General features: G+C 40.5%; 1 protein-coding gene across 2 annotated transcripts; it reads left to right on the top strand.

The window, feature by feature from the left end:
* Positions 1-5,554: 5,554 nt before the first annotated feature.
* Positions 5,555-14,277, top strand: LOC109935179 (chymotrypsinogen A-like). 2 transcript variants are annotated; one of them, XM_020533852.2, is made up of 7 exons: positions 5,555-5,684; positions 5,772-5,875; positions 8,963-9,042; positions 9,142-9,220; positions 11,797-11,977; positions 13,832-13,965; positions 14,061-14,277. In XM_020533852.2, the coding sequence occupies exons 1-7, from the start codon at positions 5,627-5,629 to the stop codon at positions 14,220-14,222; spliced, it is 798 nt and encodes a 265-aa protein (XP_020389441.1). In that variant the 5' UTR covers positions 5,555-5,626; the 3' UTR covers positions 14,223-14,277. The 2 variants fall into 2 exon arrangements, with proteins under 2 accessions (XP_020389441.1, XP_048461559.1); XM_048605602.1 differs by lacking the exon at positions 5,772-5,875 and having other exon boundaries at positions 5,575-5,684.
* The last annotated feature ends 2,389 nt before the right edge of the window (positions 14,278-16,666 follow it).

Genomic DNA, 16,666 nt, shown 5'->3' with positions numbered 1-16,666 from the left:
CTCTCACTCTTTCCCTGTCTGTTTTTCTCATCATCTTGGAACGATAGCACATGGAGAAAAAAACAACTTGGGAAAACAGGCACTCAAGACATCTACAGATAATTATTGTATTGTTGCATATACCCAGCAATAATTAAACAACTGTGGCATCAGGTTTAAAACCTAACACATTAAAGACTCTCAGGACTGCTAAACCGTGTAGCCTTTATTTTCATACTGTCTGTACCAGACACTCTCCCTTTTGAACTTATTTAAAGTTTATTTTTCTTTTGTAGCAAACATTTTACCTGAAATGTGAAAAAAAATTGTGCGTGTGAAAAAAAATTGTGCCAACTGACTGGGTGGGGTTTAAAAGGAGGAGAGCCAATTCTTCCTCCTCACCCGGTGGCAATATTTGACAAATAAAGCAATGAGTAATCTCTATTTAAGGAGATCCTCGCAATGACAGCAGGAAAACATTCAGCATGAGTGTGGAAACAGCTACAACATGGATGATAGATACGGAAAGGCTAAGGCTCCAACTCTTGGGAGATGCTAATACAAACGATGGAGGCGCAAAATGAACTCCTCTTGCTGAGGGTGGCAGGATGAGGCCAGCTAGTTTTACCAAACAGGCATGGCTTCAAGAGACAGAGGCTGCGAATGGACTGTGTGGTCTGGAGGATGTGAATTCAGGGTCAGTAAAGGCCCCTAGACCTCACAAGGTTCAGCAAGATTTGTGCCTCAGCTAGCAGCCAGCATTCCCTCGCTTCCCTAAGCGTTTGCCTGTCCAGCGCATCTCTAACTGACATACATTATTGTCATGCACATTCCTTCCTCTCCAGCCTCCTCCACAAACCTGTATCAAAACACACAACACTGAGGCACTTTCACATGCTGTTGCCCTCTATCAGCTATTCCTCATAGTCAGCCTCCTCAAATGTTTGCCCTTCATCCTGAATAATCAATTCACTTCTTACACTCTCCCACTGTCTGTCTTTTCCTACTGCAGAAGGTAAGAGCCCAGCACACCTAAACTGTGTCACCTTATTTCTCACTGTCTGTACTAGACACTCTCCCTTTTAAATTTATTTAATATATTTCTTTATTTTCTAGCAAGCTACATTTTAACCGAACTGTGATAGCTGCATGCTAAACAAGATGGAAAAAGCATTTGCTGGAACTGACCGAAAGGGGTTTAAAAAGACCTGAGCCAATTCCACCTCCCCAGTTTAAAGGAGCAGCAGAGGTTTTCAGGGAAGCAGCAGTGTAAGTCATTGTGATTGGAAAGATAGGTGAGATTTAGAGAGCTGGTGACAGCATTCTCAGACTGTAACTTGGTATTTTACTGTCACCCAAGCTGAATTGCTGTTTCAAACTAGTTAAAGGTCACAACCTGTACAATGTTAATTTGGAATCCAGCATTTACCTACTTTCAGCATTGATTAGACTCTACAAGATGGTGATGGAGTAGGCTAATCCACTCCATTCGCTCTTCATCTTCCTCTTTTTTCTCCTTTTTACTCATTTTTTTTCAGTTTTAGTTTTTTTTAGACATTTTTCGACTGACTTACCCTCTGGAGAGTGGCAGCGGTGGCAGCAGTAAGGGGCTTGTTGAATTTGGCAGTTGGCTAGAAGGCCAGTGTGAGGCAAGGGCTGGGGGCCTGAACCCAGGAGGTTTGGTGAGGTCCTGGCACCTGGCACCTGGCACATGGACCGAAGGCAAGGCCGAGGCCCTGCATGGATGGCACCTGAATCAGGGATTTGGCGGCCCGGTCTATGGCAGCAGTTGAAGGTCTAGATTGGGACTTTGGTGGTTGGAGATCCAGGAACGAGCCTAAGGTGGGATGGAAGTTCACCTGACATCGGCAGCGACGACGAGAGCAGGAGAGATTGAGCCAGCGTAGGGAAAGTGTGCCAAAGCAGAGCAGATCGAGCCCTTGTAGGAAGTGTGGTCCCAGCATGCCTAAGCACTTAACAAAGACTGCAATGGTTGAAGTTTTACTTTTATTTCTTTATTTTTTGACTTAATACTAAGACGGACTGTAATGTTTAACTTTATTTCTTTCTTTTACGCTATACTAAGACTGACTGTAATATTTAACTTTGTTCCTTATTTCTTTCTATCTTGTTGTTAAGTTTTTGTACCTAGGTACTTGTACCTAAGATGGCGCTGTGTGTCGCGACATTGAAACCTTTTCATTTTACTCCTGTGCTTTTGTACTTGTGTACACATGACAATAAAGTCTAAATCTAAAAATCTAAATCTAATTCATGTCTTTCACTTCCCTCAGATACGTTAATGGTACTGACTGGGGAGATGAGCCCAGCATGGCTGCTGTGTATCCTCTGCCAGCACAGATACACACAACGTAGTGGCTCCAGCAGCACAGACAGATAGTACAGCATACGGTGAGGGCTATATACCCTGTAAGGACAGGAGCCAGAGCTGGAGGCATGGATAGCAGTGGAGAGTACATGTCAGAGGGTGAAGGACACTCCCCTCAGCAGTTCACAGGCAGTGCCATCATGGTCTGAGCCACACATATTGTCCCCTGTCCAATGGTGAGTCTGTCCCTGCACAGGTCAGGATAGCGCAGTATTTGGCAAGGACTTTATAGGTTCCAAAGCCCAGAGGATATCCTGCCAGAAGCAGGATGTGTCAGAGCAAAGGAAAGAGCACCCTACAGTCCCTCTACTGAAGCCAAAGAGCATGAAGAAGGAATAGAAAGGATGTGAGGAAAAACATCTTGAATGTGCGAAAGGAATCATGGGTGCTTCTTGTGTTGATGCCGTTTGGGAGATGGAAGGGTGTTTTGGGAACTATTTGTAGTGGGTATCTTTATTTGATTCCCTCTTGACCCTAGTCAATTAAACGCCAATGAATGGGATGAGGCCAACTTTATGAGGAGATAAGCTGTCAAGGTGATCAGTGGCTAGATAACTGTACAGAGGAGGGTTGGCAAAGGGTTGGCATTTGCATGGTGATCTTGATGGGAAGATTTCAATGCTGAATACACACTACTCAAGCGAGGGGTGTCAGGGTGAGGCTGTGGCACTATGTTGTGAAGGGCACAAGGAAAGAACAACCATCATGGACACCCTTGATGGAACATACTGGAGGGTACCTGTATATTTGACTAGGCAGTGGAACCTCATTGCAAACAAACCAATGCCTTGCTGTATTGTCACCCTTGTAGTGCTATAACTCCTGTCACAACTCTCAAGTGTCTCTGAGGTGGGTTATAAACCAGCTCTTCAATGGGTATTATTATGAATGCAAGGCTTGTTAAGTTGGTTATGTTTTAAACTGTCTCCTCTAATTTAAGGTGAAACAGAATAGTCTGGAATGAAGGTGATTTGATGATACAAATTCTGCCTGGATTTGCGCCCATATGATCTACATAACCCATAGAAAATCAGGTTTTTAAACCTGGAGCAAAGAACACAGCTTTCTGTAGCTTTCTGAACACAGAGTGACACACAGAGACAGAGACGAGGAGAGGGAAATAGAAACAGCTCCTCATGTAAGAAGCAAAGTAATACAAACTGAGGGCTTTTTTTTGATAGTCAGCAAGCAGGATGCTGGTGAGAACTGGTTTTGTTTTCAACAGACAGGATTTGTGGAGAAGTCAGGACCAAGGATTTGTTGAAGTAGGCCTTACTGCAGGGAACCAGTTCAGGGATACTGCAAAGATGGAGTGGCTTGCCTTTCACAGGACACTGGAAGGCTTGTCTTGTTACGGCAGCGAAAGGCAACCTCTGAAAATCCAGGAAAGTTTGGAAGTTAATCTTCATGGCCATGTGGGAGCATGGAGTAAAGTAAAAGCATAGAATCCTTCAGTGTGGAAGCAAGCTATTCAGCCTATTAAGTCAACACTGATCCTTCGAAGAGCATCCAACCCAAACCCCATCCCCCTAACCTGTAACCCTTCATTTCCCACGTCCAATCCACCTAACCTGCATATCTTTGGACCATGGGAGGAAACCGGAGCACACGGAGGAAATCCACGCAGACACAGGAGAATGTGCAAACCCCACACAGACAGTCGCCCAAGAGAGTGGAATCGAACCCAGATCCCTGGCACTGTGAGGCAGCAGTGCCAACCATCGTGCCATCCAGCTGTAGAATAAGTCAGCTGTGTTTGGTTGGTGGGGCGATGCATCTCCATTAATATGGTGTGTTAGGTGTTTGTTGAGTAACATTTAGTCTTTGTCAGTTTTAGTTTGTTTTAAAACGCAAAATATATTCTCCTTGCCAGTCACTAGGAAATCCATTTCTCTATTGGTCTCTGAGAGAATGGTAATGCTCCCAGGAGGTTGACAAGCTGAAGGATAATGAATCATAGCAGCTCCCTGGATATCTTGGCAATAATTAGCTTTATGTTTTTACTGTGGTCACGTAACCAGCTGTACCTTAAGAACGTGGAAGCTGTTCTGATGAATATTACTGGCTACTTGAATGGTGATTTGATGGCCAGGAATGTAGTCTATAATCCCCCCCACGCCTGTGGAAATCCTGTGAGGGAAGGAAAGCCAGAAGTCCTTGGGTTTGACTAGCCTCATCTATCTCAATTGATCTAGAGAAAACAAAGCATTGGTGATTTCAGTGATGCAGATATGAGTGGAAAGGGTAGTTAGTTTAGTTGGCTGGACAGTAGGTTTGCAATACAGAGTGGTGCCAACATCATAAGTTCAATTCCCACACCATCTGAGGTCACTGTGAAGGACTCCAACTATATCTCTCCCCTTGCCTGAGGTGTGTTGATCCTCAGCTTAAGCCACCACCCATTGTCCCTCTCTCTGACGGAGCAGCCCGATGGTTTGGTAAGCCGATGGTGACTTTAGTTATGGGCTGAAGTTGCAATATTCTACCTACATCAGCAACACGCGTGAAGTGGCTGGAGGCTGTGACCCCCTTAACAGATTTGCTGGACACTTTCAGTATTTCGGATCCCAATACATTATTTTATCATTCCCACTTTTTTTTTTAATCTCTCTGGTTCATACAGATTGGTTGGATCACAAATTTAGGAAGTTTAATGTTGTCCAATCAATGTCAGGGAGCTGTTCACATCACAACATAGTGCATGAAGTGATCAAATCCATCTTTCAGTGAAAGTAAAGGCTCCCACACTACAGTCGACTTTGCAAACAGAGTGGCCAATCTTCTGTCAGTCTAGCACTGAGTGAATTTATGGGATATATTTATCTCAACAGATGTTGTTATTAAACTACATCAACTAAACCCATTGCTCAAGGGTCAATCTGAACAGTTTTAAAATCTCTAGCAGCAGCTGGTATTTCTCAGGGTGAGGTGATTTAATAGGCATTTCCTCATTCCGTCAGTTTTCAAATTAAATTGAGTCATTAGTGGCCATATTCCTGATTGGCAGAAAGCTTCATCTGTGTTCAATATTTTAGACACAGAAATTAAATTTATCAGGAGGCAGTTATTTATATTCCCTGTTTCAACAAAATGGGTGCACTTTTCACATCATTAATTCAATTGGGAAAGAAATGCTGTCAGGTCCACATGGTCATAAAGCTGAGACTTTTATCTATTTGATAGCCAGCATCATATTGAGGTTATATAATGAGTTAAATTATAATTCTGAGCCTCAAACTAACAAACAAAGCAACAGTGATGGCTTTCCTCTGGCTTCTATCCTGCCTTGCACTCCTTGGCACAGCTTATGGACAAAGTAAGTTGCTTTTTTGGAGACACTATGATAGCTTTACTGAGAGGCATGTTATTTAAACTAATTCTTTTTTGTGCATTAATTATCTAGGCTGTGGGGTCCCAGCTATCACACCTGTTGTTACCGGGTATGCACGGATTGTAAATGGTGAAAATGCTGTCCCAGGCTCCTGGCCCTGGCAGGTCTCCATGCAAGTATGTTTACAGTTAGAAATTGGCACAGCTCTGAATGAGCCAAACACACCATCTTCAATGACAGATTCCGTATACGAAATGGCCAGCAACATTAGTCATCTCTGATGGTTTCAGTCTGCTTCTGATCACAGGCTCACTACCAGGCACTCCAATATTGATCAACATTATTAAATAATTCTCTGTGGTATCTGATCCCCATAAATAGCAATAATTAGTTTTAAAAATGACATACAAACTTCCAATTAATACAAGATTTCATGTTTCAAGATTTTACTGTAACAAAAGAATGAAAACATCTCTGCCTAAGCACCATTTTTATAGACAACATATACTTTAAATCACAGAACAGAACTTTTTAACTTCCAGCAAAATTGAAAATCTCTCTATTGTGCATGCTTTACACTATCCTTTAAGTAAATATTCAATTCTCCCAGAATCAGTCTGAAATGATTGCTTGCTCCTGAGAGTTTGCTTCTGTCTTTTACTTTCTCAGCCCACGAGTTTTTAATTTCAAAACTGTTTCTCACAATGAGTCTTTCTTCCCCATGAAAATTCATTCCCTAGAACAGGCCAGGTAAATCTTCTAGCCTTGTTTTCACTCCTCATAAATTTGAGCTTTGGCTTATAGTTTCCCCCTACATCAGATCCTAGCAAACTAATCTGTCTGTGATAGTTGGTGATATTGTAGAAAAGGTATAACCCACAATATTGCAATGGTTTCTTTTGTATCCAACATTTGTCAAAGTCCATCACAATGACAACGTGAATCATGTGGGGCTTGAATGCAGGTAGGAAAACTAATCAATTATTCCTTAGTCCCTGTCTCTATTCAATCATGGAATTAAATGGACAAGTTAAAGCACAACTGTCTACAACCAGCCATTTTCAACACCCTCCTGGGCTTGAGGAACCTAACAATCCATCCACTAGAAATGCAGCGGCCAGTGCCATTGTCTCTTATTGTGAACATCTTATCTCTTCTTCTCTGTAAAACAATCTGAGCATTCTGTTAATCTTTAATATCTCTGAAAACCCCCCACCCCGCCACCCCCGAGGCCTGGTGTCAGTCTCAGTCAAACTTTACCACAGGTCACCTGATCTCCTTGTCCTAAAGTAAAGACAGTTCCAAAACATAATCATTTTACAAACATTCCCTGCAAGAAAGCAGAAAGTATGTTAGTGTGTGTGGCTCAATGTGTTACCATGGCTGTCATGTTTGACTAGATGACAGTGATGTGTAAACTGTGAGATGTCGTTTTGAGACTTACAGCGACGCTAATTAGTTGAGGGTCTGGTAAAACTAATGCATATCTAATCGGAGTTCTGATTGCTGAAGAACAGCACTGTGGTGAATTGAGCAATGTCTGAAGCTAGAGCGATGACACTTATCGCCTTAACATAAGTGTTCTAAAATAAACTGCATCTTATTGATCAGGTACAGGTTAATTGCGCATCCCAATCCCCGCACCACTTTCCTGGGAACCAGATTTAGTCCTTGCCCCTCTAAATTTGAAGGCTTTAAATGGGCAGAATGTTACAATGCAACAATTCCTTTCAGCATTATGTGATATGATGCCCCCTAAATTCATCAGTTCTAATACCACCTAAACTGGGATTACTCGGTGAAATGGACAGCAATTTGGAGTTAAATGTATAAATCCAGAAGCTACTGCCAGTAATTCCTTACTCCTCTGAACACACTGTCTTGTTGTCCTTGCAGATAAAAATCAATTAAAAATCTCTGCTTGGAGACAAAACTCTATTTTACATATAGGGATCTTTCTTTGGTGGTACACTTATTCAAATTCCAAGTTCCTGTTTCAGACTGTACTTTTGGCTCCCTATTATTTCCACTTTTTTGTGTCTTCTGCCATGAAGACAGATACAATGTATTTTATACTGAGAGGTACATATATTATTTTTTACATCTCTTGTTAATTTATTCTCGTACTGTCTTTTCATCTTCCTTTTTTTGGTCCTCCTTTGCTGAATTCTAAAATCCTCAGGCTCACTACCCTTTTTAGTAATGTTATGTGGGGCTCGTGTTCCTTAAGCATATGTATATTTGCTGCAAATTATATATTACTTATTTGAATGCTAGCTATTGTTTCTGTGATCATATCTCAGAATGTGGTTTTCCCAACATACCTTGGCTAACTGTTCCCTCACACCACCATAACTTATTGTTTTTAGACTTAAGAGTTTCGGACTTTACTAAATCACTATCAAACTCTATATAAAATTTTATCATATTATGGTCACACTTTTCGAGAGGCTATTTTACTACAAGTTTGTTAATTAATTTTGCTTATTGTACAATAATAGATCCAAAGTAGCCTGTTGCCTATTTAATCCTTGACATTCTGATTTAAAAAGCTATCTTCTATACATTTCATAAACTCATCCTTCTCAATAATACTGCAAATTCGGTTTGCCCATTCTATATGATGAATAAAGTCTTGTATGATCCTGCACATCTCTAATTTCCTGATTTAGACTCTGCCCTTGCCCTATACTACAAATATTGCTATGCAGCCTCTAAACAATTCTCATCAATTCTGTTCCTTGCTGTTTCATAGCTCCACACAAACTAATTCTCCTTCTTGATTTTTTTAATTTAGATCCTTTCCCTTTTCTCTTTTTATCCCATTCTTTACTATTAGAGCTACCCCTCCACCTTTTGCCTGTTGTCCACATCTTCAACAAGTTAAGTATCCAGGAGTATTTGTTTCCCAAACCTAGACAGTTATAGCAATCATGTCTTTTTAATGACAATTAGATCATACCTATGAACTTCTATCAGTTCTAATTCATCTTGTTTATTGTGAATGTCTTGCACATTCAGATATTATGGATTGTTTTCTAACTCTCCCCAGTGCCACCTTAGTCACTGATGCCCTGTTACTTTTGTTGTTCTCACTGTTCCTTCCTGACCCACTCTACATAGTTTTACCCAAATGGTTGACACTTTGGATATGAGTCAGAAATCTCAGTTGATGGTGTTGGGTTTTGCACGGCAATGGGGAGAGGAAACTTTTGCTTTTGATTTTTGCTTTTTCTCAACTGAATTTTCTCTCTGACCAATAGGACACCACTGGTTGGCATTTCTGTGGAGGCTCCTTGATCAATGAAAACTGGGTGGTGACTGCAGCCCATTGTGGCATGAGGTAAGAACTATGCTCAGTTATATTATTCTTCAGAATCAATATTAATAATACAAATGGATTTAAGACCCTTAGTCTAAGTAACATATTGTTTTCACACAGCACAAGTAACCTCGTAATCCTTGGAGCTTTCAATAAATGTTCATCAAAAGAACACACCCAGACTATGAGGATTGAAAAGGTACCTAAAGATGCTTTGGCATTCTCATGGAATATTACTTGTGAATTTTATATTCAGTTTGGGGTAATGTTATTGAACTAGAATGCCGTTTGATACAAGTTCAAATTCCCGAGAATCAAAATTTATTTTTAATAAAATCTGGAAATAAAAAGCTGACATCAGTAAAAGTGACCACAAATCTGCCAGATTGTTGTAAAACCCACTGGTTTATTAATATTCTTAAGGGAAGGAAATGTCTCAGCCTTATCCAGTGTTGCTTATACGTGGTTTGTCTCTTAACCATCTCTACTGTGGCCTAGGAATCCACTCAGTTTTCTTAAATAGAAGAAGCCCCACCACCAACTTCTCAGGGCAATGAGAGAGATACAAAATAACCTTTCCTGGTTTCTGGAATGCATTACAAAATTAAAGTGCATGAACTCTTCAAACTCTGCAGAACCCAAGCAGAAGTGTTTCTAGTATCACATGTGACTTCCATAGTTACCTTCTTTTTTAGGTTTACTCCTTAACTGAGTAAATCATAGAATCCCTACAGTGTGGAGCAGGCCATACAGCCCATCGAGTCCACACCAACCCTCTGAAGAGCATCCTACCCACACCCCTACTCTATCCCGTCACCCTGCATTTCCTGTGGCCAATCCACGTGACGTACATATCCTTGGACTGTGGGAAGAAACTGCAGCACCCAGATGAAACCCACACAGACAAAGGAAAATGTGCAAACTCCACGCAGACAGTTGCCCAAGGGTGGACTCAAACCTGGGTCCCTGGTGCTGTGAGACAGCAGTGCCAACCACTGAGCCACTGTGCTGCCCCCAGTGCACCCTCACATCTTGGCTCATATTTGTGAAATGGTTAGTTTCATCATTTGTTGCATAATTATAATGCTATTATTTCCACTTCTATTTTGCATAAGTTTGCAATGCTAAATCAATAGGCTATTCCAACACCGGAATACCACAGCTTGTTTTACCATTTATCTAGATAATGAAAACTGCATTCGGATTTTATGAAGGTTACCTTCCCTTTAACAGATATGTCCAGAGATTGCTAATGTGATTAGTTATATCGTATGGGGGTCAGTCATTCTGGGTGTATTGCACTGATGTATATGTAACCTCTCGCAGTGTGCTGACCATGGATTAAACCTGTACTTGCTCAAGGGAAATAAATTAGATTAATTTGTCACGAGCCACAATTAAAATGATTCTGTTACTTTCAAGAAACGTGGTGTATATGTAACTTAATGAAAACTGTTGTAACAAAGCAAGATGGGTATTGTCTTAGTGGTATTTCCAACCACCAGTGTTTGGAAGAAGAATATTGGACGTGATGGCCTAGCATGACAGATCTAGAATTAAGAGTATAATGATTACCATAAATCCATTGTCAATTGTCAGGAAAAAAAAAATCTGGTTCACTAGTGTCCTTTAGGGAAGGAACCTACCATCTTTACCTGGTCTGGCCTACATGTGACTCCAGACTGACAGCAATGTGGTTGACTCTTAACTGCCCTCTGTGTAATTAGGGACTGGCAATAAATACTGGTCTAGTCAACGATGCCCTCATCCAGTGAATGATTTTTTCAAAAAATTGATCAAAATTTCAACACAGGTTCTTTCTGTTCTGCACATTTAACAGCCTCAAGATATTCTCAACATTGAACCAAACTCAAATTGATACTCATGCTAAAAATTTGCAATAAAAATGAACATAAAGTACTGGAACCATCAGAAAACTCCTGTTGAGAATCCGCAGGGGACTGAAACATTAATCTTTTCCTTTTCTCCATTGAGGCTGCAAAGCTCTTTTGAAGCCTGATAATGGGCAACGTGGACCCAAATAAATCCCAAACAAATCAGAAACAGTCCATTTTTTAAAAATGTACAAAGATTTTTACCTCCCAAAAAGCCTCCCAAATGGATGTGATAATTCCATGAACTATGTAAAATTAAGTTTTAAATTTAATGATGGAAATAGCCTCTTAATGTTGCAAAGAAGGAGCTTGATACAGTTCTTAGGGCTAAAGGGATCAAAAGGTATAGGGAGAAAGTGAGAACTGTGTATTGAGTTGGATGATCAGCCATGATTATATAGAATGGCAGAGCAGGCTCAAAAAGGCCTGCTTATATTTTCTATGTTTCTCAACTCACCAAAATAAATCCACCATGCTTAAGTCTGACCAGCACACGTTATCAAAGGAGATTTAGGGAATCTGTTTGTACTGAAATATGTTGCAAAAAACTAGATTTCTCTTGGAAGATTTGACATCATTCTGTGCTGTGGCCACATCAATGCATAAAGAATGTAAAGCAATAGGTTTAGTACCACAGGTGAACCTGACAGCAATCACCCGGTATTTCTTCAGAGTTATTGTTACTCAGCTGCTGCAACATTGTTACAATCTCATTGACCTTGCAAAAGAAATTTGGAGTGGGGATGGTAGTTCCAGCAAAGTTGCAGTAACTGAGCTAATTTACCTACCATTAACCAAACTTGAGTGAAAATATTCTTCCTTCCGCATAACATGATGTCTCCGATGACTTTGAACTGACTTTTGCCTTCTCTGTTTACAGGTCATTACTCATCCTGCCTGGGATCCACGTAATATGAACAATGATGTGACACTGGTGAAGCTTGCATCCTCTGTCAAATTTACCCCTCGCATTTCCCCCGTTTGCCTCGCAAGTGTTGCCGCCAACTTCCCAGGGGGCATGACGTGCGTCACTTCAGGGTGGGGCCTAACTCGACCTACTGGTATGGGACCTTAGTATTTACTTTCCAAATAAACTATTGTCTGCATTAGACCACTGTTGGTAGATTGAAGTGTAAGTTATTAGAAATGCAAAAGATCCATCCTACATCAATTACATGAAATAACAATAACGTGTCTTTCTACAGCATTTATGGCAGTCAAAAAGGCAGGATTTTTGTGCAAGAGAAGTGAACACTGGAGAAATGATGAGGATTGGGAGCTTAGAGCTGAAGGCATAGCTGTCACAGTCAGAGTGAAAGACAGACAGGGCAGAAGAAGCTAGAAGGAAAAGATATCTTGAGCCACATTATGGGTAGTCTGGGTTCCAAGTGGGAAAAAAGAGTTGATGTCAAAGAAGAAGAAGACGCGATGAAGGTTGTCGAAGCAAGAAGGGAGGTGACAAGGTAGAGAAGCAAAGAAGGCAGATACAATTTAGTGAATAAAGTGAGACAGAGGATACAAAGGCAAGTGTTGGAGAACTGGAAAATATAAGCAGAAATACGACCAGGGGAGGATCATCTATGCGGAAAGGAGTGAGCATGTGCAGGGATTTAAAACTGAGTCCTAGAACAATTCTCTGGGGCATAACAAGACCATAGATCTTGTTAAGTGCAGACTTCAAGCTGTGTAAATTTTGTTTCGAGAAATGAAGTTACCAATGGAACAGTGGTTCAAAGGCAATGCGTAACAATTGGTTCCTGTCTTTAGCACAGCCACCTTCTCAAATATTAGCTCTTTCCTTTTTGAACGTTGATAGGTCCAGAATTCAAGGGTGTTAACTCATTCACACCAGTTGCAATTAAGAATGCAGGATTTTTTTTACCAGTTTGACTCAGAAGTTTCAGAAAGTAAATCTTGAAAATTGAAACATGGTAAAGATATTTTTAAATTAACTCACTGGATGTGAGCGTCGCTGGCTGGCTAGCATTTATTGCCCATTCCTAGTTGCCCTTGAAAATGTAATGGTGAGGTGCCTTCTTGAAGTGCTGCAGTTTATTTACATATACATTTATTTATTAATTTCAAGATCTTGATCCTATCTGATCCAAAAGCAAAGAGACCTCAGTATTTCAGTTCATGAGTCACTAAAAGCTAGGATTCAGATGTCACAAGCAATTAAGAAGGCAACTGATATGTTGGCATTCACTGCAAGAGGATTTGAGCACAGGAGTAAAGACGTCTTGATGCAATTGTATAGAGCCTCAGTGAGACACACCCAGATTACTGTGTCCAGTTTAGGTCTCTTTATCTCAGGAAGGATGTTTATAGAGGGATGCAATGGAGGTTCACTAAACTAATCCATCGGAAGGTGGAAATGTCTAAGGAAGAGAGGTTGAAGAAATTGGATCTGTATTCTCTAGGGTTTTGAAGAATGAGAGGCGATCTCATCGAAAATTACTAAATTCTTACAGGGTGTGACAGGGTGGATGTATATAAAATGTTTCTCCTGGCTGAAGGTTATAAAACTAAGGGACATAGTCTCACAATAGGGGACAGGCCATTTAAGGCTGAGATGTGAAGGAATTTCTTCACTTAAAGGATGGTGACTCTTTGGGATTCTCTGCTCCAGAGGGCACTTGAGAATATTCAAGACAGATGTCGATAGATTTCTGGAAACTAACAATTTCAAGGGATATGGAGATAGTGGGGAAGATGGTGACAAAGTAGACGATTAGCCAAGAACTGTTTCATTGGTGAAGCAAGCTCGACGGACTGAATAGCCTATTTCTGCTCCTTCTTCCTTTGCTCCTTTGCTTATGGTTTCATCATTTTACAAATATCTGAATACTTAGGATCACCTCAAATAGTTCTAGATAATCTAACTACATATTAAGGCTCTTTTTTTGAATCTTCAGCAAGCAACACTCCATGCCAACTGCAGCAGACAGCTCTTCCTCTCCTTACCACTCAGCAGTGTCAGAAATACTGGGGCAACAAAATCTCAGACACGATGGTTTGTGCTGGTGGTGCTGGGGCTACCTCTTGCATGGTATGTGAAGCATGTCATACACAAAATATTGCACCTCATTAAATCATTCTTAATCTGCAACAATTTTGTTGAATTGGTCTGTTCTCTTCCTACAGGGTGACTCAGGGGGACCTCTTGTCTGCAAAGATGGAAGAGCCTGGTATCTGGTGGGCATCGTTTCCTGGGGCAGTGGTTATTGCTCCACCCGAATGCCTACTGTCTATACCCGGGTGACTGAGTTCCACTCCTGGATTGTGCAGACAATTGCTGCCAATTAGAGGAACTCAAATTATAATTGAATTGCTCCTGAAATAAAGAACTTGAAAAAATTAATGTCAATTGTCTATTTATTCCATCTTCAAAGAACTTGAAAGAGGGTCAGCCAGTTACATGAGGCTGGAATAGGAGAAACAAAATTTTTATCATCACCCTTTCACCTCCACAACTTGGGTCAGGCCTTTCTTTCTAACTTTTTACCTCACAAGTTGATCTCTATAGAGTTTATCATGTCATAAAATACTGTTTCACATTCGGACAAAGGCTAATGTCTTAAACAGTATTTTATGACATGATAAACTTTGGCAGTCATGTACAAACTTTGAATATTGATATTAATTTTATTATTTACAAACTTCATTTCCATTTCCTCACACTCCAGTTTCTACGCATTGAGAAATATGTAGAAACAATATATTAAAGGTCTGCATTTAACAGACACCAGGACAGAAGGTCCCAGCTGCCTGTTAAATGCAGCCATCAATGCTTTTTTTTTCTAATATAACTGATTCAATCCAGCTAATAACAACCTAAGTGCAATCTTCCAAAACTGGGGACCATCGTCATTACAAATGCATTGCATATCATACGATTGGCACTGCTGAACTAAGTCAGAATAGGCAAGTTAATCACTTGCTGCAGAAAATCAGTCTATAAACAGTTACAAAAACTTTATCATCCAGGACCTTGTCAATTCCTTTGACACTTTCAAAATTAAGAACAAACATGTAATTTGAAAGCCTCCACTTATAGATGTCTTCCGTGCCATCTTATCAGTGCAGAGAGGGACGAGCCTTGGTCAACATGTTTCCTGCTTGTTGTTTGCATTAACTGCCCTCAGTGACTGACTAGACTTTTTTTTAAAGCTGTTGCATATCATTTACAAATATATCTGTGAAATATTTTGGGAAACATTCCTTCTGACTATATTATTGTTATGAAATAACTATTTGTTCAGAAAAATTATAATTTTCATTCATAATTTCCATTTGGGTTGGGCCTTTTCAAGTTTAGCCAGTTGAGGCTTTATCATTAAAATTCACTATTTAAAGAAATTTAGCTGAAAAATCAGTCACAAAAACAAGATAAATACCTTCTATAAAAAGGCAATTAGCAAAAAAAGAATTCCACTCATTAAGATCCACAATCTTTCAGCAAATAGTAAATAAAGATTAAACCAGTTTGTTTTTCCATTTCACAAAATAACTTGTTTCTTACCACTTTATTTCACAGAAGCATTTTTACAATCCAGTGCTGTGCACTTCTGTACATAGCACCTTCAATAAATTCTATGAGAAATGGCCAGCAACAAAATGACTCACAACTAAAATATTGCCCCAAGTTGAGTGCCCACACTCCTCTTGAGACTCTTCGACACTCACATAACAGCCTAGCCCAAGACACCTACAAATATGCAGAATTAAAACATATTACTTTGTATTTGCCTACAAGCCCCATTGTAAACCTCATGGATCCAACTCCTTCACATTCAGTTGTTAAATGCATTGTTCAGTGCAGGACTGAATCATATAAATCAAGAAGGATCCAGATTCAGTGCTCAATCTTTGCTGATTCACTCCTGAACTCAATACTTCTGGCTCAGGAAAGGGAAAAGTTATCTAGATTTCCTATACTATCATAATTCCAATCCATCCATGCCTTCGTAATTCCTGTATAGGGGACATGATGAGAAGACAGGATCAGGACTGAATATGATGCCCACTATTGCCTAATAGCTGACTTTTCTTTATTCATTCATGGTATATGTGTATCTTTGAGTTCGGCCAGAATTCATTGCCCCATTCGTAATTGCCCTAGAAAATGTGATTGTGAGCTGCCTTCTTGAACTTCTGCAGTTCTTCTGCGTAGGATCTTCTAGATGGTAGAGGTCAAGAGTTTGGAAGATGCCATCAGAGGAGCTTTGATGGGTTACTACAGTGCATCTGGTACATACGGCTGCCAGTGTGTGTCAGTAGTTGAAGGGAGTGAATGTTGAAGCTTGCAGTTTGGGTGCCAATGAAGTGGGTTGCTTTGTCCTGCCTGATGTCAAACTTCCTAAGTATTGTTGGAACTGTACCTATCCAGGCAAATGGAGGGTATTCCATCACACTCTGGCTTGTGCTTTGGAGATGGTGGACAGACTCTGGGGAGTCAGGAGGTGAGTTAGTGCTGCAGGATTCCCAGTCTCTGACCTGGTCTAGTAGGAATCATCTCGAAGGACAAGGGCAGCAGATGCATAGGAACACTACCAGCCTCAAGTTTCCTTCCAAGTCACACACCCACAATTCCTTCAATGCTGCTGTGTCAAAATCTTGGTACTGATTTCATAGCAAAGTGGACGTCCCTACACACTACAGCGGTTCAAGAAGGCAGCTTATAATCTCACTCTCTAGGGCAAATAGAGATGGGCAATGAATGCTGGCCTAGCCAGCAACAACCATACACC

The sequence above is a fragment of the Rhincodon typus genome, chromosome 15, assembly GCF_021869965.1.
Source record: "Rhincodon typus isolate 14 chromosome 15, sRhiTyp1.1, whole genome shotgun sequence".
NCBI lineage: Eukaryota > Metazoa > Chordata > Chondrichthyes > Orectolobiformes > Rhincodontidae > Rhincodon > Rhincodon typus.
Note: the sequence above shows the minus strand (reverse complement) of the source record. Positions and strands in the feature narration are given on the sequence as shown.

Coding starts and splice junctions, on each gene's coding strand:
- LOC109935179 (XM_020533852.2), top strand. CDS start 5,627: ATGGCTTTCCTCTGGCTTCTATCCTGCCTTGCACTCCTTGGCACAGCT. Junction 9,043..9,141: donor GCAGCCCATTGTGGCATGAG/GTAAGAACTATG, acceptor GTTTTCACACAG/CACAAGTAACCTCGTAATCC. Junction 13,966..14,060: donor CTGGGGCTACCTCTTGCATG/GTATGTGAAGCA, acceptor CTCTTCCTACAG/GGTGACTCAGGGGGACCTCT.